The sequence below is a fragment of the Pithys albifrons genome, chromosome 3 (assembly GCF_047495875.1).
Source record: "Pithys albifrons albifrons isolate INPA30051 chromosome 3, PitAlb_v1, whole genome shotgun sequence".
Classification (NCBI taxonomy): domain Eukaryota; kingdom Metazoa; phylum Chordata; class Aves; order Passeriformes; family Thamnophilidae; genus Pithys; species Pithys albifrons.
Window position 1 is genome coordinate 51768553 of NC_092460.1, and position 24442 is coordinate 51792994.

At 43.0% G+C, this 24442-nt stretch overlaps 2 protein-coding genes across 5 annotated transcripts in view; one reads left to right on the forward strand and one right to left on the reverse strand.

Moving 5' to 3' along the window:
• Positions 1 to 5174, forward strand: part of PLBD1 (phospholipase B domain containing 1) — a 46492-nt gene extending 41318 nt beyond the window's left edge. The window contains exons 9-11 of the mRNA XM_071551923.1: positions 1721 to 1906; positions 3604 to 3710; positions 4927 to 5174. Coding sequence (XP_071408024.1) covers positions 1721 to 1906; positions 3604 to 3710; positions 4927 to 5094 — 461 coding nt within the window. The 3' untranslated portion in view covers positions 5095 to 5174. The remainder of the gene's footprint in view (positions 1 to 1720; positions 1907 to 3603; positions 3711 to 4926) is intronic.
• A 4232-nt stretch (positions 5175 to 9406) lies between these two features.
• ATF7IP (activating transcription factor 7 interacting protein) overlaps positions 9407 to 24442 on the reverse strand; it is an 85460-nt gene continuing 70424 nt past the window's right edge. For 2 of the 4 annotated variants that reach the window (XM_071551932.1, XM_071551929.1), the window contains exons 12-15: positions 19968 to 20147; positions 18842 to 19030; positions 15778 to 15887; positions 9407 to 14369 (exon numbers count right to left, since the gene is read on the reverse strand). In XM_071551932.1, the coding sequence (XP_071408033.1) occupies positions 13953 to 14369; positions 15778 to 15887; positions 18842 to 19030; positions 19968 to 20147 (896 nt within the window). In that variant the 3' untranslated portion in view covers positions 9407 to 13952. Of the gene's footprint in view, positions 14370 to 15777; positions 15888 to 18841; positions 19031 to 19967; positions 20151 to 24442 lie in introns of all 4 variants that reach the window. The other 2 variants (XM_071551930.1, XM_071551928.1) reach the window with 1 other exon arrangement.

Consider the following 24442-nt stretch of genomic DNA (forward strand, 5'->3'; position numbering starts at 1 on the left):
CTCCCTTTCCCACCTTTCAACTTCTCTGACTTGTTTTTTGTCCCTGTGCACCCTGCCAAGTTTCACGGGCTTACAGCAGCGCTCGGGTAAAGCCTGGCTTAGGCTGCTGCTGCACTCTCTGCATGGGATGTGCAGTCCTGGAGAGCCTGACACACAGAAGCTCTTGCTGGAGGAGAACTCAGTAGCTTCCTCTGTTTTAGCAATTTTAACAAAAAGTTTTTCCAGGTGGGAGAAGGGGGTCATCTGTCTGCACTGCATTCATGTGAGACAGTAACACCTTTAAATCCTGCTGGTTTGGAAGCTGATGGATCCATATCTTCTGGCCTGTGTCATTAGAGACTGGCAAGTGTGCTCATTTCTGGAGGACGCCTGTATTACAACACAGCCTGTACACAACCTGTTTTCTTCAGGTAGGCTCTAGGTCTTGTAAGCAAATGCCCCTAGACAGGGTATTCCCATCTTCCCTATCCTAGGCAGGACCCAAGCTGGTAAAGCCTCTGCTCAGGCAGTGTTCCAGTGCTTATGTTGTCTGTGTATCTGTCCTTCAGGAAGTTCGGTTTGTATCTGTGTGTGTCACTCCCAGGGAGTTCCAGTTGATTTTCTTAGCATCTTACAGCCAGACTCCTCACATTTTCCTGGGCTGGTGTTAACATACATGGAATGCTGCATTTACCAGTCCCTAGATAGTAAATCTCTAAGGCAAGTCTTAGTATGTGTGATTTGAGAAGGAACAACAGGGAATGTTAGTTCTTTAGAGAGAACCTGAAAATTTGTTGCATCCTGCTTAAAAACTTCTTGGTGCCTGCCTTGCAAAAAAATTGTAAAAAAAATAAAATATTTAGGTATAGGTATCTATTCTTATTTAATTGAGGACTTCCTGTACCCAGATTCTAACCTGGATGGTTTCCTGGCTCTTTACAAGCATTCCTGCTTTCTACAATAGACTTGTTTTAGGCAGTTTTATGTTACCTACCTAAAACTCTTCTCTGGAGTTCTGCCTGGCATCCTTTACTCTTCAGAGTTAACAGAACTGCAGGACTCTTACTTGCTTTTGGAAAAGTTAGAGCAGGGCTCTGCTCTGCTGATCAGTCACTTCTTAACCCTCAAAGGCAGCTATTGACAAATGTGCAGCAATCTCCCATCTTTCATTATCACAGTGTGCAGCCACCACTGCACAGTGTGTGTGTGTGCTGGCCTGCCTCTTGTTCACCCCAGGTGGCTCTGTGCTCTGTGGTGTGTGTGTGTGTGTGTGTGTGTGTTGGCCCATCCCTGACGCCTCAGCATGTGTAGTATTCTGCCTTGATGAGATGGGAAGGCAGCAAAAAAGGGAGTGGCTTCAAGGCTCTCACTGAAGTTTTTTTGAAGTAAATGATCTTGCAGTCCTCAGAGGCTGAGCAGGGAAACCTCTGCAGGAGGGCTGTGGCCATGCTGTGTGTTTACCTCAGGCAAGTCTGATCTCAGCTGTTTTGCAGGATGAATCCTCAGGGTGGACATCTGGGGGTGGGTTTCCTGGGTACAGTCTCCAATGGTGTTATACTGGGAGTCAACCCCGGTCATGCCAGTGACTGTTGCCTTACTGTGTTCCAACCAGTTGGCAGTGTTGTTCCTTGATATGCTGTTAAGGCAGTGCAACATGGAAAATGGTTTATTTTCTTTTCCAGTATAAGCAACAGCATCCAGCTTTTATAAGTGATTAACAGAGTGGGTTTGTCTCTGGCAGGTTACTGGCCTTCGTACAACATCCCTTTCCATGAAAAGATTTACAATCTCAGTGGGTATGCATCATACGTTGTCAAGTACGGCATGGATTTCTCCTATGAGCTTGCTCCAAGAGCAAAAATCTTCCGTCGAGACCAGGGCAAGGTGACCAACTTGGAAAGCATGAAGTACATCATGAGATACAACAGTAAGATGTGTTTATGTACTGTGGAACTGCTCTTAGTGAGCAGTGTTACTTTTGTTTCTTGGATTACAGTGGGAAGCTGCAGCCTCAGGTAGGGATCAGTTACATTACTGTACATGCAGAGTACAGTCAAAGCCAGTGGGTAACACAGGCTTACTGTTGAGGTAGGAAACCAGGCTAAAATTGCTCTATCAGGGACAAGACTGGGTTACTTGTACAACAAGGGCCCTTGGCCTTGCTGTTTGACTTTTCCAGAGCACTTCTCACACTCCAGGAGACTTTGTGGACTGCTTATTATCTCATACATCTACAGCCTGTCAGTATTGAAAACCTTAACCCTAAGCAACAGTTACACGAGATCAGAGGATTTAGTGTAAAACTTTAGGTCTTTTTTCCAGGTTCAGGCAAATGGTCTTTGGCAGGTGTCCTACTTTCAGCTGAGATAGTTAATTTTCTTAGTAGATAATACAGTTCTGCATTTTGGATTAAGGATGAGAATAATGTTGATAGTTTAAGCATTACTTAACACGCTAATGTTTTAGTTGTTGATAAATCAAGGACTTTTCAGTTTCCCATGCTGTGCCAGTGAGCAGATGACCAAGAGCCTGGGAGGGAGTCAGGACATCTGACCTGAAGTGGCCAAAGGGATGTACCACACCATTGCCTACCATAGAATGTCATGCTTAGTGTATAAATGGAGGGGGTTTGGCTGGAAGAGGCTGATTGCTGCTCAGGAATATGGGCTGGGCATTGGTAAGCAGGTGTTGAGCAACTGGACTGTGCATCACTGCTTTCTCTAGGGTTTGATTCCCTTCTCTCTCTCCCTCCCTGTCTCTTTTCATTATTATTTTTAACTTTATTTCAATTATTAAATGGTTCATATTTCAATTCATGAGTTTTACCTTTTTCTGATTCTCCTCCGTGTCCTCTGGAGGGTGTTGGGGGAAGTGAGGGAGCAGCTATGTGGTACTTAGTTCCCTGCTGGGATTAAGCCAAAACAGTAGGTAATGGTGTGCTGTCTTTTTTTTTTTTCCTGACAGGGTTCTCCTTAACTGGATTAAAACCAGCTTAGTTAACATCTAGTTAAGTTCATCTCAAAGTTCAGATAGCTGTAGATCCTATATTTTTATTCCCAGTTAATAGGGAGCTTGCTGATTACTGGGCTGGAGGTTTGGGAGGCCTCTCCCAGGGTGGGGTATTGTTGTTGCTCCTTGGGCTGTGAGTAGTAGTGTGCTCATAGACGTCAAGGCTTGCCCACCTTCACCTCCTGGTTTGCAGCTGCTGCAGCAGGTGTTCAGTGGTTTTGCTCCTTGCCACTTATTTAAGTCCAAAACAGGAACATAAAGGCTCTCATTCCTGCATTTCCCCCTAACCCACCCACCACTTTCCTTTCTCTTCTGCTTTTCTCTCCTGACAAAGTTTCTACAACCTTTCATCATGTGGAATTGCAGATGTTTGTGGTTAGAGTTTGGCAGTGGTGCCTCTGGGATGCAGAAATAGCTGTGTGGTCTGGGATTAGGAGTTTACCTACTTAATGTCCTGTCTTGACTTCTGGCTGGTACCCGGGGAGAAGCACGAGAACAATTCAATAGAGCACACGCATTTATCCAGCTTTTAGTGGCTCCAGTGCTATGCATCAGCTTTTTGTGAGGGGGCTAACTTATTTTCTTTTCTCCCCTCCCCACCACGTTTTGCCTCAGATTACCAGCGTGATCCTTATGCTGAACACAATCCTTGCAACACCATTTGCTGCCGGGAGGACCTGAATCCTTCTTTACCAGTGCCTGCAGGCTGCTATGACTCCAAGGTAAATTACCTCAATTTCAACATCTGCTGCAGCCTGTTCGTGCTCCTGCAGGCCTGTAGCATGTTTCCCTGCACTAGAGCAGGCATGGCCAGGCATGTCTGTTCCCTCTTTCCATGCTATCGCAGTGCTTGGGCAGATCCTCAGATCGGAATTCTGTGCAGATTCCTATTTCCTGTCCCTGGCATAGTGACAGAAGATACAGGGGGAGGTGTGTGAAACAGCTACGTCCATGGGAACTTATGGTGTTCAGGGGTTAAATCCCAAAGCCATACAGCAGGAGGAGCCTAAAATAATGCTGAAATGAGTCTTCACCTCGCTCAGGAAAGGTGACTATTGTACAGCCTCAGCTTCTGTTTATGGAGACTGTGCGGGTGCCTCCCCAGAGCCCACAAGAATGTGTTTTCAGTCTCAGTTTAGCTTTACAACAGCCAGGCTTTCTAATGAGCCACCCTGCTCCAGGCTTCCACCTCTCTGTAAAACTGCTTTCTGAAAAGTTTGGTGAACATGACTTTGCATTTTAGAGGGATGTGGGACAATCCTTAGACCCACTGTCCTGGAGAAAGCAGCATCTATTTTAGGCAAGTTATGTGGTATTTTCACTGTTAGGGGCAATGCCCAAGTAATGGGCTGGGCTGTGGCTGGATAGGGGACCTTACAGGGGCATGAGAGAAACAGTCCAGAGCAGAGGTGAAATCTGTTCAGTTATAAACACTACAGGCAATTTAGGGTCAGAGTTTGGGAAGATGGAGCCAAGCTGAGGACCTCTCGAGATAATGAAGGAACAGGGCAGAGTGTGGGCAGCATTATTAACTCCATGCGGCCTTTCTCCATTCCTGAATTACCCCAGCGTGCCTCAGGGGATTGGCCAAGTGCTTAAATGCAGCAGAGCTTGGGTCAGACCGACCCCCTGGTCTGCCTGCTCCAGTCTCAGCTCTTTTGGAGACACACAAACCCAGGGAGGTTGTCCTGAGGGCAGATGTGCTGCCTCTTCCAGCCTGGAAGGGCAGGTGTGAGCTTGTGCTTTGCTGCTGCCCTTCAGCGCTGGCTGCTGCTGGCTCTGTACAGGGCAGAACTGCCTGATCTGTGTGCATTTCCCCTGCTCGCTTTCTGCTCCTCAGGGTTACCAAATCTTCCGAGCTGTGTCTGCTGTCAGGGCTGGGGATGTGTCACACACGTGCAGCCCTTTAGCGCTGAATTCCTGTGCTTTGTGTTCCAGGTGTCAGATTTCCGCCTGGCATCAGCGTTCACAGCCTCGGCGATCAATGGCCCCCCGGTGCAGGGAGGGCTCCCTGTCTTCACCTGGAGACGGTTCAACCGCACGCGGCACCAGGGCCTGCCGGAATCCTACAACTTCGACTTTGTCACCATGAGGCCGATCCTGTAAAACCAGCATCAATATCCTCAAATGGATTTTTTTAATGAAAATTTTATTTCTTGTGTGTAATAAATCGACCTGAATGTCCACATCCCTGTGCCTTACCTGCTTTCCCCTGTCCTACCTGCTGGGCACTTGGTAGTGACATTGGCTGCTTTGGTGCAGCCCAGTTCCTTTATTCTGAGCTGTTTGGGTGGTCTTTGCTCTGACTAGGATTGATGGGAAGCAGCTGGCACAGCTTTCTGTTGATTTGAGCCATCATCTGTTCTCAGAGCTGGAGTGAAGAGCAATGCCATCAGTGTGAGTGATCTGTAATAGCAACATGGGACCTGTCTCCAGGGCTGGGCCAAGCCAGGTGGCCTTATCTCAGCACTGGTTTGATGTCTGCCTTTTATCTGAGCAGTGCCTGCAAGACACGCTGCAGGTTGCTTCCCATCCAGGAATGTCTCTAGTGGAGAGAGGCAAAGCTGTGTTCCCCATGGAGGTTAGTCTGTTATGTACAGGGCATGGCTTTCAGTGGTGTTGATAAGATTTTTGTTGTCTAGCCAAAGCAGCTTGCAATGATCAGTTTGCCAAAGAGGGGGAAGGGAAGCAGCCTGATGCTTTGGAAACATGCCCCTGTCCCAGGCTGCAGCATAACAGCAGGGACATAACTGATGCAATGGATCTCTTACAATGGATCTCCCTTTTGCAATAGATTGGCCCATGCCTGGTGCCATCTTTGCCTGCTCCCTCAGCTGTGGCAGCGGAATGTGACAGTGAGATGGGTGCGAGGGCTGGGGCTGGATGAATTACTCTTAGTTACCTGTGTTTATGCTGAGGAGTCGAGTCACTGGGCTGTTTTGTGCTAATGTTGCACATGTAATTAAGTAAAACAAAATAAACAGCTCTTTCCACATGTCCTTGATGGTCCAAGCCAAACACTGCACAGCACTGCCCTATATTACGAAGGTGAAGAATGATGAGTGGTGTGAGGTTTCAATCAGGCCCCTGGAGTTTTAGCGTGTGTGATGGGGAAGAGTGAGTTACTGCAACATGGGTACGGTTCTACCCTAAGTAGGTGGCTGTCACAGTAGGGCTGATTTTGCCAAGGAAAGAGGGAGACCAGAAGCTACAGCAAAGCTGTTGATGAAAAAGCCTGAAGTGATTTGTTTGCTGCTGAGGCAGAAGGAGGTAGGTGTGAGAGGCTGGAGAGCATCAGTGCCATGTGCAGGGTTAGGAGAGCGCTGTTTAATATGACTGACTGCTGAAGTACTCGCCACAGAGCTGCTTTTTGCTTTTCAGTACAGTCCTTTGTTGGGTAAAACTCACTGAGCCAAATGACTCTCCTGTGGTACCTGGACAGCTGGAGCCACAGGTTCAGTGTAGGCAATGGTGCTTGCCTGAGTTGCAGCTGTGCCTGTGCTAGAGGGGGATGATGAATGTGTGATGTTTGCTTGGTGCCCAGGTGCTCTCCATCTGAGCCGATGGGGAGAGGTTTCCCTGGTCAGAGTTTTAGACACAGCACCCTCTCTTTACCTGCCTGAGGTTCCCTGTCAGGGAAAGGTGTTTGCTAGCCCACAGCTGGAGCTGCAGGGGCCTTGGCCTCTGTGTCAGCCCTTGCCCCCTGGATGCCTTGTCCTTGCCACAAGCTCTGTGTGCAGACACCTCCTTGCTGTGCTGGTGAAGCCACTGCCACAGGCTGAATTGAATTGGAACTGAACAGGCTGTAGTGGGCATTAAGGAGCACACTTAAAGGAAGGAGTGGAGCTTGGTCATGAAGAGGAGTGCAAGATCTGAGCTGCCAGCAGGCATAGGACCAAGAATCAGCTGCCTGTTTGAAACTGGAAGCACAGAGGGGCTGGGGGATTGCTTGACTTCACCGTCGCTCCTAGGCAATGCAAAATCATTAGAGATTGTATTTACTGCTTTTTCATGCAATCATATAAAAATGCCAATGGGAGAAGTTTTGTTTAAAAGTTGGTCCCCTGGCAACAGGAAGTTGCTGCTGATTGCTTTCTGTGTTGAACAGTGTTCTTGATCCAGGGCACACCTAAATGCTTCCTCCTGCAGGGTGTGGAGGTCTCGGGCAAGTGATGTGCCCTTGACATGCCAAATATGCATGGAAATGGGAGCTCTGCCCTTTCTCCCACCTAGAGCATCCTACTCTGAGGCAGGAGCTGGTTTGTGCTCCAACCGAGTTGTGGAAAAACAGAGCTCTAATTTTAAGACTCCTTTTCAATATTTGCATCAATGGGACCTTATGACCCTTAGGCCTCCAATCTCTGTGACTGTCGCTATTTTTTTTGCCTTTGAAAATTATGCTGTTAAAGGCCACTGTGTTGCTCTTACTGTGCTGTCCTATGCGCTTCCTTTGTTGGCAGGCCAGCCCAGGCTGATCTGCCAGCCATGACCACAGCAGCTGGATTGAGAGCTCCTCTTCCCTGTGCTGCTACATCAGTGACCAGAGGAGAAGGCTTTGAGTAGGGGTACATGGCCCTGCAGACAGGGCCCAAGGAACTGACAGCATAAGCTTCAAGCAGCTGCATGAATTTTAAAGGTCTCTTTGAGTATCTTATTCCCTTCTGTAAATCCCACTTGGGGAAAAAAAATATGGGGGGAAGGTGTGCTCAAGCAGATGATTTGTGCAGAAGCTGCCCCCTTTTTCACACCCAGCTTTCAGCTTTTTCCAAGTCCTGTGGCTTCTATCTCTTAAAACTTCAGGTTTTCAGGCTTGGCTGGAGACACACTTACTTGGTAGGGAGATGGAACTGGGAGGTGGTTGTGATCAATCTCTCTTGCAATAATGAGAAGGAACCTGCTGTTCAGTCACTAGGCAATGCCTACTGGGGAAATGACTCCTAGCAGGACCACCAAAATTGCCACATGTAATGCAAGCTTTCACTTCCTGTGCCATTCCCCTTTTCTGAAATCCAGTACCAAACTCACCTCTCCTGGTTCTGCTGGTCATACCCAGAATGGCCTTAGCTCTTACAGGGGCCACAGTGTGTTGCAGCACCCTCTGCAGCAGGAAACACCTGTGCAAGGTCCGACCAGTGCCTGCCCAGACCAGGCTCCACAGCACTTCAGGGGAGAAACCAACTGCGTTCCTTTGTCAGTGTCCTGGTGCTTTGCTGCAGGGTCAGATTACAGCTCAGCCTGCTCCTGGGTTTTTTGTTTCCTTAGTAGAAGTGTCGGTGGTGTGCAGAGCTGCACTTCGCTGTTTTTACATTCTCCTCTGAGGCTGTATCGTCTTTCCAGACCTACCACTAAGCCCATGCCAAAGCCACCCACAGTGAGTGCTTTGCATGTTCACTTACTGACTTCGCTTTATTCCAGCACAAACTGCAATTACAGCAGTGCTTCAGCAGAGTGGTTATGCTGTATTTGTTCTAAACTATGTGCAGTAGGTATACTCTTAGTCTAAATAGGCAGTTTGAGAAACTCAGGACTTTCAAGTGGGATTGTGCTGAGGCATCACTTCACAAGAGTCCATTATGTTCTGGTCAGTGACTTGAAGCAAATACTAGCAAGTGCAAGGAAACTAATTATTACCATAACAAATTAATTATATGCCCTCAAAGTACAGGGTCAGCACTAACTCAGAGTAGGCATGTCTGTAATGCCAGGTTCTAAGTACTTTGAATCCTCTACAGTTTAGCAACAGAGTAAGGTCCAAGAAGCAGCTTTTCTCAGACTGCCTTCCAGTACGGCAGCTTACCGGTCCCATGTCATGGTGCTGTTCCTGGCTTCTACCCTTGAACCAGCAGGGTGTGCAGCAGAGACCCTCTTGATCCCTGCACCCTTTTGCCCCCCCCTTTCATTGCCCCAGACTGATGCAGTTAGGTCTGTGCACAACAGCTGCTCACTGGCTTGAAAGCCATGGCCAGTTGAGAGTGCCGGGAGCGCTGCGGGGCACCAATGCTGAAGGGTGCTGTGAAAAACCAAAGTCATCTCCAATACTTTGCCAAAGCCTCTTCCTAAGAGTGACCATTTATCCAGAGGTCAAACCTTGGAGAGAGACTGTTGTTGGATTTCCATTGCTGTATCCCTCTGGGGCAACGTTGGGGTGCAAGTTACTTGATTCCGTCTGTCCAAGCTTTGCAGAAGTGCATACAAAGCTGACTTTGCAGAAGTTACAGCATTGCTTTTGTTTCTTGTTTCTGGGAGGGCAGCACCACACAGTTGCCCTCCTGGCAATGACCAAGAGCCAAACCATGGCTGCCCAGTGTTACTTAAGCAAGGTGTCAACACTTCTGAAGAGGAGGAGCAGGCTCTGGGCTCTTTGTTGTGAGAGTTGTCTCCTGAGGTATCAGGAACTAAGCACAGATGACTCAAAATGTTAAAAACCCAAAAGTTTATTTCAAAGTATAAATTTCAGGCTTGTCAGACAAAACCCCACTACAATTAATACAGACACACACTAATCTACAATACGTACAAAAAGGGGGAGAGCTGGCAGTTGCCCGGTTTAAACTGGACATTAAATCAATTCTACAGTTTTATTTCTTTTTGTATTTACAAGTCCAACTGCAAAACAAAACAAGAAATCAGATTTGGAGTTTCCTAACAAAGGATTTTGCAGGTTTGATTCCCCGTAGCCAATAAACTAAAGCTGAACAGGACTCCCCAAAGAGCTACTACCCAGTTATATTTACAGCTACCCCCCATTAAATTAAGACATCACTTCAAATATATATATATTTTTATATATGTGCATATGTATATATATAGAAAAGAGAAGAAAAGAATGCTCAACCTGCATAATGACAATAAGAAATAAAGATGCATTTTTAACTTAAAAGGAACAAAAAGGAAAAATTAATTTGCTTTCTCCTAGTCACCATTATTTTTCTTCTCCCCTCAGAAGATGTGAAGGGAACACAGATTAGGAGGGCAGGGCTGGCTCAGTGACATTTGAACTCCTCTCCCTCCAGTGTTTTCATACAATGCCCAACCCAAATCAGCAAATTAAAAAAATATATATTTAATATATCAAGCTTCTATTTAAAATATCTGCATAGGTATTTTTGACTAAAGGAAAATACTCAAAAGAGTTTGTAAGAAGGCAGAATCACAGCTTGATTTTGTACAGTATATGCAATACTCATCCTGGGGATTGGCTGTTTAGGGAGCAGCAACAAATGTGACCCATCCCTACAATACAAAACAGATTTTAATTTATGCGACAGTTAAGACAAAGAGCATAAAGGGTAGGCTGGAGTGACTATTTTTGTTACAATACAAAATGGCATTCAGGCCCTACTACTGGGCCCAGTTGTGCTCCCAGTAAAGGCACAAGGGGTTTTGCCTTTGTTTTCAAAGCAAGTAGGGTAAGACCCCTTAATTTTACAGGGAGAACACCGTGCGTGTTTCCAGCCTAGTGTTCAAAACCTTGGGAATGGATGAGTGTCTCAGTGCTTGTGCTCAGTGATCTAACATGGCCAAGGGGAGCATAAATAATTCAAAGGAGCAAGTCTAAGACCAACTGCTACTCCTAGGGAAGCTGCTCAGAGCATGTAAATAATTACAGGCTGAGGGGAACCTGCCTCTCCCCTCTAGTGCTTTCTGAAGCTGCCACTGCAGACAGTACACAGTACACCCTTCCTAGGGTTTAGTTTTTTGTATCCAATAAAGCTTTTTTAGGCATAGAACAAAATAGCAGAGGCCAGTGAAGCTGTAACTAGGAGAAATAGAATGGACAGGAATGGCATTTTGCCATCAGCACTCCACAGAAGGGCTCCTCTCCAAGTAGATGGACTAAGTCAAATTACTTTCAACCTGGACATCCAGAGATCCTTGTATCACAGAGAGAAAACAAAATCTAAACCACCAGAAAGTAAATGAGGATGAAAAATAGAGCTGTAGAATCAGTGCTGTGTTTGCTAAAACACGGGAAACTGAATCCAAGGTGGCACTGTAATAAATGTCATGTACCCAGAGGCAGCAGCAAAACAGGGAATAAGGATTGACTTTATACCAGGATACTGAAAGTCAGATGGAAAAACTTCCATCAAGTGCAGAAAAGAAACCAAAACCAACTTTTCTACTTAAAAGCCATATAGAGATTTTTAGCATATTTAAAAGTGGATTATTGGAGGGCCCCAGCAATTGACTAATGGAAGAGACCAGTCTAGAAGAACAAGAGTAATAGACCTGTAAGGAGTGTTCCCAAATATTCTGGTAGTACTTTCAAATAAAACCTATGAAATCAATCAAATGATTTCTGATTGTTTTTGCTAGCAGATACTAGATTTTTAGTGGCTTTGTTCTTTCTGGGAGGTAAAGGGTAATAAAATAACCAGCCACTCCAGCACACAGGGAAAAGTGCCATGAGATAAGGAACTAAGCAATACTCCTGTGGTTGTTAGCATAAGGGGTCTATTAAGCCAGAAGCCAGTTTTCAGAATCAGTTCAGTGAAGAACTACATCTTGAGTAAATAAAGATGAGTTTTCCTTCTCTAAGGATGCAGCCCACAAAACCTTCAAACAGAATGCCAGACCATCCCTAGTAATACCTCCATTGGAGGAAAGAAAAAAGTTCTAACGCAGGGCTCACACCCCCTGCCTCTCCCAAACAAGACAAACCTAAGGACAATGGAGATCTAAACGCAAACTATAGAAAAGCTCCTGTATAGTTTGGGCTGGAATCACAATTAAATAAGCAACATAAATTCTAGATTTTATTCTTGTGTTTAACCTCTAAACGGTAAAACCTCATTGTACTGCCATGGCCAAGGGCTCTTTGGGACGACCCCAAAGACACATTAAATAAAAGTTGCCCAAGGAGGACTCGACAGCCACCAACTGGAAATAACTGCTCTAACCTCTACTACAGAACTGGCTTTGTAAGAATCCAACTTAAGACTAATTAGACTAAATTTTTAAGTAATTATTCCTTGAAATAAGCAGACAAAAATGTGATTAAATACAGAAAAATTCAAGGCATTTTTGATTATTGGCACCAGAAATAACGGGACAATTGTGGTTCAAAGGAAATTGTTCATATATGAGAGTCGGTGTGAACCTTCCCTGATGATACTTGGAGTTAGCCAGGATTTTTGCCTGCCCAGATCAACAGAACTGCTATACTTTAAATTCAAGTTTCCACTTTGAGAGTATCTCTTGGTCACTTGACAGTCCCAGCTACACGAAGGAATGCAGTAAACCAGACAAAAATCTACAATGTCATTTCTTTCACCATTAAAGTTCTCAAAAGGAACACAACTAAAGAACCCATAATCTCATAGCATATTTCAACAGCCCTGTTTTGGGATTTAATTTTTCTGACACTTTTCCAACCTTGCTTTACACTTAACAATGTTGGTGGTAAGAAAAAGAGCACTGCAATGAAAAAAATGTTATATTATGCAGCTTTGCTATATGGTGGATTAAAAAAAATCTTTCTCCTCTAAATCCACTGTTTGGTTTTGTTGGGCAGGTATGCAACTGAAAATTGCCAGAATGAAAACCGTACATACACTTTCTTGTCCAGGTGAGATACAATTTGGCTCTGCAAACAATGAGAGCAGGGCAGATGCACCAATTTCTTAGCTCAGAAGCATCATGAAAGCAGCTATTAACATTTGCAGTTACTCACAAGGTTTAGGCCAGTGTCTGAAATAGTTTCTAAACTTCTTTGGCTGTGTTGGCTTTCTGCAGAGGCAGGCAGGTGCTGAGAGAGAGATGACCAGGCAGCAAACTTCTCTGTTTGTACTCACTGAACATCCAAACCAAGTGCCAACAGCCAGAAGCTTTCACGGCACCACACCACGGAGGTTTCTTCTTTGGCTGAATTGCAGCATCCAGCTTTCCCAAAAGATCAGGGAAAGGCTCTGGTGGAAAATACTGCCTGCATACTCTAATATTCTTGACAGGACAAAAAAACTATTCAAGAACTACAGTGAGGAAAGGGTTGAGTGACACTCAGATAGAATGCAGATAAAAACAAATTTAGCATCAGCAGATACTACACTTCCTGGTCTTTGGAAAATGAAAGACTAGAAGGGTAAAGGGAAAAATGACTCCAAGCAAATAAAAGAACACCACAAGGTATCTGGCTACATTTTATTTTTGAAATTATTCTTTAAGGCACAAAATAAATCTAAAAAATAGGGCTGGATGTGTGAAGGAAGTTGTATAGAAACTGACTAAACTAGAGAGGTGTGAATGCAGTCTCTACAATCCAGTTTTAGATCTGACCTGGGAATAGTCCCAGGGTGAGTAGGGGAGGATGGTGAAAGTAGAGGAGCATTCTTATTTTTAAGAGGTAGGAGGTTGTGGGCTGGTTTTTTTTTTGCACCCCCTCCAAATTTACACACTTTTGGGTTCCTGGCCAGACTCAAAGTTCCCTTCCCTCCCCTCAGAGAGCTCATTCCAGTTTGTAAAGTAAGACCAGACCACTCAATCTTCCAGTACAAAAAGTTAGACCATGAATCATCCTTCATGTCACAGCCTGCTTACCACAAGGTAGGGGGCAAGAGGCAAATCTCTTCTGGCTCTCATGTTGGTGTCTTGATAGACATTACAGCTGTGTATGTTTTGTTTCAGACAAACTGTAATTTACTATTACCACTCAGAAGCAGAATCCCAGGCATTCAGGATGCCCTTGGACAGACGGTAGGTAGGTATCTATGTGGAACAGCTGTCATGGAAGGGAAAAATGAAATTTTCAAATGGCCCATGACATGAAAAACAGGCTCTCTTGCTGCAGGTGAGACTTTCTTTTTCCTTCAGTTCTGAATGCATGTAGTGTATCACACAACTGCCAAAAAATAATCCTGCAGCGTGCATTTAAAAGTGAATTACATGCATGGGATCAACTCCCCCCCCCAAAATGGGGTAATTCTTGGTAGCAGGGCAGGTTTAAAGGCTCCAAAGATACCTGTTTAACTGCTCTGAGAAGAGATCACATCTGTGGACTGGGGGTCACAGAAGGGTCCAAAACGTCCATAGATGTCCTTAGCCCGGACTGCAAAGTAGTATTTGCTGCCAGACACAAACTGTGTAAGAGTGCATGCCATAGGGAGCGGGAGGGCCTTCACTTCCCCAATCTTCTTCCACTGGGAGGGCACAGTGGCACTTGGGTCCTCATGGTAGGCGTAGAGATGGTAACTGTCCACAGCGGCACAGCTCCTGTCCACCTCCATGACACTCCATGACAGCACAATTCCATTCTGGCTCTGTACCCGTGCCAGCTTCAGCTGAGGCTTTTGAGGCGGAGAAGTGTTGGCAGCTTCAGGGGGCAGACGAGGTGGCTGTGGTGCCTCTGGAAGTGGGGCAGGATGTACAGGGCGTGGTTGCTCCTAAGCAGCATAAGGGCAACAAGGGAAAGGTCAGAGTCTACAGCAGTGAAAGGAGGCTTTAATTCATCACTCCCCAGGTAACTGGGAGCAAATGAGCCTGCAATACCTCAGCCATCACAACTCTCAGTCCCGTGTGCAGAGGCAAGGGAGCAGCAGCTAATGTTGAGAAGGGATGGGACAAAGGATGCTGTAAGTTCTTAGTAGTTATTCACGTATAAATCTCTAGCTCTACAGCTGATCACAGTTATTTCCCTATATCCTCTTTGCTTCCCAGCCAAGTGGGAATGGGCAGAACACTGTGCTCTTTATCATGACTGAGCAGGCAGGTTCACAGTGACTTTAAGCCAATCTACCTTTAAGCTGCTGTTCCCACTCTACCCAACACACCCCAGGCAGTGCATTACACTGGCAACTTATCTTTCCAACAGACCCATTTTCAGTCAGAAAAAGGAAGAAAGGTTAATGGTGCCACATGGATTTTATCACCTTAAATTGATCACAAAAGCTCTGCCTGAGTTTCTAGAAAATTTTTAAATAAGGGCACAAATATTTCTTTCCAGCGATATTTCTTTTTATACTGCAAAAACAGTCCTAAGTCCCTTGTTTATGTTAGTTAAAATAAATTTAGGAATATGTTTACAATGGGTATGAAACTTTGTTATTCTTCAAGCCTAGGGTCTTTCAGGTTGGGGTAGATTTTGGCATCTTAAGTGTTCTGTGTGATACTGACTTGATTTATTCTCATTATTTATCACTGGAGAACGCATTAAATTAAATGGTGTCTAGACTGGAAGAATGGTAAGCCACCTTCTTGGTAATATATTTACCATTTCAGTACACCATAAGTAATGTGGCCGCCCAACACTGAGTATGCAGGCAATGTATTTGAAATTAAATGAGTCAGAGAAAATTCTCAAATACTTAAAAAAAGGGGTTTGAGTCGATGCAGAAGTAATCATCCCCAACAGTGACTAAAAAAACCCTCTGAAATATGAGAGTTGGTGATCTTGGATCTTGTTTGTATGTTGTTCTATTTCCTCAGTTTTGCAAACAGCTGTACTGAAAAACTGGTCATCCAATTCATAGCCAAACCATGATTCAATGTTTTTAGTGGCAGTTCTTCTGTACCCTTGACCCCACAGGTCAGTGCAGACAATTGATGTAGCATTTTTCAATATGCCCCACTGGTGATTTGGAAAAGGCCAGGGCAAACTAACAGACTGCACAGCTTTTACCATTCTGGGCAGAGGTTGCTGTAGGTGATTGGGTGGTGCTGAGAACACGAACTGGCTGAAAGGCATCTACAGGGCATTTCATTATTCTGCAGCTCACACTAAGAAGCAATCTGAGAGGTGCTAATGCAGAGACAAGGGTAAATTGCATCAAGTAACTTCCAGAGCACACTTACAGCATGCGCCTGCGGCGGTCGATGGTGCACTGTCAGCTGAGGCGCTCCGGACCCGAGAGCCAGCCCGTTGTTCACCACATAGGCTGTCTGAGGCATCCGCACTGCCATACCTGTAAGAAGCACAACAAATACTTTTGAGTATTCAATACTTACAATCAGCTAAACAGAACACTGGAAGACTTGACTCCTTGGTTCAGCTGGATGAACCCAAATTTCAGACAGACACACTCTCCTCAAGCTCCAGCAGACTGATAAAGCACTGGGTAACAACATCATCACCTCCCAACCCCTGAAACTGTAGAACTGAAAAGAGAGCAAGTTGTTTACATTTGCAGGGGGGACAGAACATTGTTTTAATAATTTATAGCATGAAAGAAATGGGTGGGAAGGGAAAGGTCAGGGGAGACAGGGAGCGTAAGTATGAGAAGCTTACATAACTTTGAGATTCAGAAAAGATAAATGATGCTGCAGCAGAATGATACCCACTCAGAAAGCTGTGCTGTGGATGGCACTGAAAACAAAAAAGGTAAGTCACTGCCCACAAAGCTTGTTCTCCCTCACAAAACATTACTCACAGGCATCACCATTTCATTCATTTCCACAGCAAACTGACCTGACTGGCAGGAATAAACTAGGCAGTTTTATAGCCTTGTAGATAATATCCAAAACTCTTTCAAGCTACCAAGTTTTCATTCATTTTAATACTACATGTAAGACTCTTAAGTAACACTTCATCTGTTCACTGTTGGAACATGTATGTTCTGTAAATTCAAAGCTTCTGCTCATTGCTACAGGTTGCCTAGGCTGTCCCTCCATTTCTGTCTAGAAATAAAAGTTTTGGGGCAATCTCTACCACCTCCTAGTTCCTCGCCTTTGTGAAATGGAAGCATTCTAATACTCCAGAAGATAAGCTTTTCAGAGCAACATGTATCAGAAAACTACAGCTACTGGATGGCAATTTCTTCTCTATATAAATACTCACCAAGCTACAATCACAGGGGATGAATGTCAGAAGTCTATGTGATCTGTGAGCCTGAGGCAGAGCTCAGAGTGCTAAATCTTAGCACTTTATATTAAAAGCATTAATCACTAGGTATGTGCTTCATGTCTTTTGCCTACTGCCACATCTGTCTAGGAAGCTGATGAAGCTGTGCAAACTCCTGTAGGATAAACAGTCAGCTGAACTGGCTATTTCTCATCTGTGAGAATTCAATCAGATATGCTGGTTTAGTATGACTGCAGTTCTGTCTCAAATTACAGTAATCTGAAGATGGTCAGAAATGCCTTAGTAAGATATAAAGCACAAATGTAGCATTATTTCTAGGTAGACATAGTACACAGTTGAGACAGAAGTACAAAACTGCAACTTGCAGAATACTTGGAATGGGCTCTCACAGTCAATCTTTGAAAGGCAAGGTGCAGAGATCTTACTCTGGAAGAATCTGCTACTTGCACTAAAGACTGTTGCAATGATAATGTAAAACAGTATGTATCAGTAGCACCACGTCTGAAAGCTGTGTAACAAACAGTGAAGAAGGCAGAATAGACTAAAGGATGAAAACTCATGATAGCTAAAAGGAATCAAGAAACATTATTGCTTTTTTTGTTAACAGTATGTGGAAACTACCCAGTACACAAATGTGAAGCCTTGAAATAATCTGTATTCTAACTAAACTAGTCTTCTGTCTACTCAGGCAAACCATCTGGCTTCCTTGTCCTGAGGCACAGGGAATGCACAATGCCATGGAGGAACCGTCATTTTCTTACATCTTCTTACATCTGGCTGGTCAGGCAACAGTGCTGTATCATGCACAGACACGCTTCAAGCCAGAGTAACAGAGTTACCCCTAACAGAATCACAGAAGTCCAGGTTTGAAAGGAACTCCAGAGACGATCTGGCCCAACATCTCATTGAAAGAATGCTCTTAGATCGTTATTAAGGGTCTAATAATTGCAATCTTACTTAATTTGGTGGAAACTTCTGTTGACTTCTGAGAATGCACCACTGGACCATCAGGTCAGAAACACATTACACAGAGATCTGTTGTTGGATGACACTGCCTGAGAAACACATGAATTCCCAGCCTCACTGAATTCTCCTAGAAAAGGCCTTAAAACAGGACATTGCCTATTATACGTTCTTCAACAACACTTAAATTACCATGCATGTCTAACACTAAAAGGTATTAATACTAGTGATATGTATTTAGTCATAGTAACTGCTTTAAGAACTGGTAGATTCTGATAAAAAGATGTATTTTATATTTTGGTAGAAGAAAATTCTATTAAAAATAATTAACATAACTGAATACATGGTTAAGTGCTCAACACTCCATCCAAAATGACATGTAGACCACACATATCTAACTTGTGGCTAAGGGTAATGATGAAAACTATCATTTAACTTTAAGGTCTTTATTTTTGACATCTACTCCTCATTTCAGAAAATGAATTTACTGCTACAAGAAGATACCAATTATGTGTTTGCAAAGTCAAGGAAACTCAAGCATGTACCAGTTTCGGTAAGAAATTTCATCTGTCCAGGCCTAGAGAAAGGAAGGAAATTCGCTGGGCACAAGACATTAGAGATTGTTAAGGAATTACACTAGGATGTCGAGAGAAACGTAACTTTTATCAGGAAATTGAACATGATTTACTACTTGAAATTGAACATGATTTACTACTTATGTTTTAATCTTACACCATAAAAAAAGAATGGTTTCTATCTATGGAATGTAGTGCTCATCACATTACATTTTGCCAGCTTGTATAAAGTACTGGGCATGTCATCCAGAGATGCTTAATTGGCAGAGCTAGTGCCTGAAATTACTTAAATCAACTTTTTCTTTATTCACATGGAATTTGGAATGGTGGAATTTCTTAGTAGCCTAAGATTTTTCTCAAGTCTGTAAGCTGGAAAAACCCCTAACCTGTGAAACTTGGACCAGTATTGTAAACAAATCAAACAGCAAACCCAAACCAAGAAATTAAATCCCACATCCCTGAGGTAGAATTTATCAAGCTGTGCCATAGTAAGAAGTGCATCGAAGGAATCATCCCCTACCTCCAGCCTGTGGATTGACCGGCCTTAAACCTGGATTTGTCATGACAGGTCCTCTTACAGGATTCTGAGCTGGTGGTGGTGCAGGAGTGGTGGTATAGACCACCTGATGGTTAGCAGGGGTTCTTGGTATAGGGAGCTTTGGAGCAGTTTGAGTCACTGGCCGTTGAGTTACATTGACTGTTGTTGCAGCTGAAAAAAAGACAGAGCACACCCTGGAATGGGATTCCATGACATGAAGCTATGTGCCTATTCCAGATGACATCTCCTCTGGAAAACTGACTCATCTGAGCCATGTAAAATAAAAACTGTCTCTGTGAAATTCTATCTGCTTTTGATAATGAAAGAAAAGTGAAAACAGCCTAAACAAATGGTATTTTCACCTGAAATATTAATGTCAATATATACACAAATTCCTAACATAAAAGATAAACACAAAGCTTCTACCACTCACAGAGGTCCTGAATGTAAAGACAGTGGTGGAGAATATAAAACCCACCACAAAAAAAGTCTGTAGATCAGATCAGTCACAAGACAATACCATCACCAATTAACTTTCAACAATCATATACAGAAAAATTAGAGTAAAATAAAGAAATAAAAGAGGATCTATGTTTCTTTATGTTAAAAAGAAATGGGAAAACTTATTCACACTACATACAAAATCACATTTAACTAGGGATGGAACTTCAATGTCAGCCTTGCCACTCACTCTGCCAAAAGGATTAACTGCCAAGTGAACAAGGACAGACGTAGGAATGATGTTGATAATGTTTTATCCCGTATTACTTCAATAAGGCAACTGTTAAAGGTTTTTTCTACTTTACTTTTACAAACAACAGTATAGTTAATAACTTCCATCACCATCCTTAGCAGGATTTCTTCCTCTCTGTGGAGTTGATTTGATCCTGCATTCTTTCCAAACCAGTAATAATATCCCTTTGACTTCATCAGTTTTTTGGGGAAAAAAGTTATAGGAAACTGACTAGAATAAAAGATTAAGAATTGACTCAAACATTCAGAGTATTCACTTGACAATACTAACACAATGTAGAACACAACACAAGAGTCTAGTTTAAAACCAAACCAGCGCCTGCATTCACAGGGCGCTGAAGTGAGAGGAAGGTACCTGTAGGTAACACATGTATAGCAGTCTGGGAAGGCCCACTGGTGGGCACACCCGTCTGCTGCACAGGGCTCGGCTGCAAAGGTGGCAAGTTGGGCTGCAAGGGCCGAGCCAAGGGCTGGGTGGGTATGCTCAGTCCTGTAACTGGTGTCTGGTTCTGGTTCTGCTTCTGCTTCTTACCATCTGCTTTAAAAAAAAATAAAGTTACAGACAATAGCAAACAAAAATGTTCCATTTCTGAATCATGGAACTTTACACTTCACAGTTTTAAAATCTTTCTCCTCCCCCCATTTATGGATTACTGAGGATATTTATGAGCATGATACTTGTTTGACCTTTTCATTCTGCAAAGAAATCTGCAGAAAAGTCATTCCCACCCCTCATTTTCATCTTTGTAATGTCCCCCCACCTCACTCTATAAAGTTTTATACTATCACCATTGGAAACCTGAATGTAATGGACACTATGTCAAAGTCTTTAAAAGTTTCTATTTAAAAAAAAATTCCTAAAACCTTGAAAAGGCCTTGTCTAGCTTTGATGCCTACATCTTTTTGTTATTTCCTGGCTTTTCCCTTTGTTCAGTTTGATGGTTAGTCCTGTTGCTGTTTTGAATTTTCATGCCGTTTGCATAAAAAAGGGGAATCACTTTATTATTTATAGAAAACTTTATAAAGAAAATTTGTTTTCTCACATTGACAACCTTCTGAATATGACTTACTGACTTGTGAGAAGAGCCAAATAGTGTCTGTATCGATAGTTTACTACAGGAACATTTTTTCCTGCTTTGGTTTATTTGTGACAACATAAAATATGCATTAGAGGACAAATCCATACTAATTCAGCCTTTGCACAAGTTGAGTAAAGAAGAACTGAGAACTTTTGCCTGGATAGTTCAACTAGATTAGAGTAGTAGTGGGCAGAGAAAGCACCATCAAAGTGCTAAAAAGCACAAGATAAATGAGTAGGTTTTAAGGGCACTCATTCAAAAACGATTTGCCCTAATAAAACTGGACACAGAGCAGCCACTCAGTAAAAAAGCATATGATATAAAGATAAAAATATGTTAATACTCATTTTACTCTTGAGAAAACATAACAATAGAGTGAAGAACACATTTAAAAACTTTCAATTGAGGGTACCAATTAGATTTCAAAGCATCAAGAGCAAGGTTAATGGCAGCATAGCTCAAAATTTTGTGTTTTTTAGCAGTTTGAGACAATTTCTCACCGAGCTGTCTTTAACACTAGCCACTAACAGCTTGATGTGGCAGTACCCTTCAGAAACTGCTATAGAATTCCAGGAAACACAACTACAGAATCATCAAGGTTGGAAGAAACCTTCATGATCATCAAGTCCAACCATCAATCCAGCACCACAACAATCACCCCTAAACCATAACCCCAAATTCAAGATCTCAAGAATAAAACAGTATGAATTGTAGACCTTTCTGTACACTCAAGAGCCAAGTTACTTCACTGAAGCCATTCGATGAAAACATAATTTTATTTTCTTTATTTTCTCAAAGTCTACAAAAGGAGCAGTAAAGGGATGCTCAATTTGAAAACAAAAGGTGAGATGTTTCCTGCTCTTTCATCAACTAACAGGCCTCGTGATTGGTTCAAACTTCTTTTATTTTCCATGAGTATGAGAAATTTCCCAGTGTTCAACAACTTAATTGACTCTGAGGAGATTCCTACAGGGATGTACACATCTGTTGACTTTGAATATTTACAGCCTGATGCACATTTCAACTACCACTGAATAACTTAAGTCATGTGAGGGCACTCATGACTCAGAAGATGTGCTTACACAATCCAAGTAAAATCCCAGACACACTACTGCTGAAAAATGTGGTTCTAGGAAAAATGACAGTCTGGGCAAATTGTGAGTGCTTTTTCAGTTTTGCTTTTGTTTTTAATGTCACACAGAGCAAATTAATTTATCCTTGACAAATCAAGAGCCCTGCTGACATTTCAGTTGCTGGGAACTAGGTCAGGATTGCACCAGCCACAGGAAATCATGAAAGATAACCATCTAGACTTCACCAAATGGAAACAAAAGGCAAAGGCAATGTAAGTAAAAAAACCCAAACCAGCAGGGAAAACAGGAAGACTGGATGCACAGTAAGCACATGACTAGGGTGAAAAGTAATTAAGGATCAGTTCCAATATTAAACAAACACTGCGTTATATTCATAACAAATATGGACATAGAGGAGACAGAAAAATCTGATTTATGGAAATGAGCATAATATGGAGATCATTACTACTCGAGGTGTAAGCAAAACTCCTAACATAATACACAAAATGGAAGAGGGTTAACTGCCATGGCAGAAACTGGGCTTACAACACTGCAGTTATAGCACGAAGAAGTTTCAAACACTGTACTAATTCATAACAGGCACAGTGGGGTTACAGAACAGCAAACTTAAGTCAGCTCAAGAACAAGAAAATAAAACAGATCCAGGACATGACAGATTTTTTCATCAGATAAAACAACCCCACAAAATAAAAAAACTGATACTGTATGTATTATAATTATTCCTACAAAAAAAAAGTGGAACATAGTTGTTTTCAAGAGTACACATATATCTTTCTTAGATTAGAAAGCCACTTTAATCTAGTAATTGTTTTAATATTCTTATTAAATAATTTGATGCAGTGTACTACACAAACATGAACTAATCTGCATGGCTTCAGACTGTCAGTGGCAGTCCAGCTTCTGCTTTGCAGTGAAGAGACACACGGGAGCTAACCCAGCCTGAAAATAGCCCACAATCCTCCTCCTCATGAAAGGACAGTTTTCTAAAATGTGACAACTAAGAGCAAAGAACCTCAGAATTATCCTACTGGAGATATTTTTAAGACACTGACTCAGGCCCCAACAAAGAAACCAAGGAAGAATTAAATTACTACACTGTAATGAAGCTAGAACTCTGTAGCACTTCTACCTAGAGAAGCATCTTAGAGTTGCATGTGTAACCACAAAGTTCTTTTACAGCAATCGTGAGGTGAACATCTACTTAATACAAACAGGGAGGAAAAAAACTCTCTGGAAAATGTTGCTTTTGACAGAAAGAGTTTAGCTGATATACATTACAACACTGAGACACATTACTTTAAAACATACCATAAATCCACGAAAATCTATCCACTGGGTGTCTTTTACAGAATATTAAATAGAAGGTCAACCTTACTTGACAGGCTTGCACAGTCCAAGGGCAACCATCTTTTTATCTTTTTGAGAAGTAACTCTCAGAGGAGATGACAGTGGTAGAAACTTGATTGCCTGAGCTATTCTAACAGCTATTCTACTCAGCTCAGCAATTCAAAATCCGAGGAGAAAAGGACCTCTGGTGGCCATGCAGTCCAATTTCTTGTTGAGGCTGGACTGTTACCAACACTAATTCAAATGACTTCTGGTTTTGAGCTGCTGAGTCTTGAGAACATTTCAAGAGTGGAGCTTCTACCATCCCTCTGTGCTGCACTACAGTGATTTCTTTTCTCTTCAAGCTCAACTTGAACCTCCTGAACTTGTATTTCATGATCACTGCCCCTTAGTACATCATCTGGCGCTGCTGAGATGAGCTGTGCTCCATCATCTTTGTAACTATCCTCCAAGTAGTTGTAGGCTCCTATTTCACTGCCTCTTTCTTGTTTTGCTCTTTGCCACACATGGCATGGTCTGTTGATCTCTTCTCACAGGTTATGCACCCCTGACACCTGGACACCATCTATTAATCCTTCTCCAGTGCTACCACAAGCCTTCTGAGCTCAAGGAACAGGGAGACAAAACTGGACACCGTTTCAGCTGTAGTCCCGTCAGTGCCAATATGGGGGGAATAATTACTTAAACTGAAATGAGAACATACTCAATGGATCATACTCAATTCACTATGCACCACATATCCTCTACTGGTAAGAGCACCAGACAGCTATCTGAATTAGATCATGCTTCCCTAACCCTAACGCTAACCCTAACGCTAACCCTAACGCTAACCCTAACGCTAACCCTTGCATACCATGTGCACTCCCCTTTAGGTGGTAAGATCACATGGAAGTGTTCAAGGCCAGGCTAGATGGCGCTCTGAGCAACCTGGTCAAGTGGAAGGTGCTCACTCATGGCAGGGTGGTTGGAACGGGATCTTTACAGTCCCCTCCGATACAAACCATTCTATGACTCTGATTTCTTCCACATTGAAAGAAATGCCACCACGTGCCAATATGATTTTCTAAATTTGTGTAGCACAAATACAAAGCAAGTCAAGCTATTAAAAATGTTTGTGTAGAACTTGAATGCACTAGCTGGTCAAATAGCTATTGAGGTTTTCCAGAGGAATCAAACTTCTTCATGGTTGGACTTCAGAATTCAGTGCAGGGATGTGCATTTACAGACCACACAGAAGGAAAATTTTATCTCCAGTAGCAGAAACATAGGGTTTTTTTTTTCAATGAATATGGCAGCGCAATACACAGCCT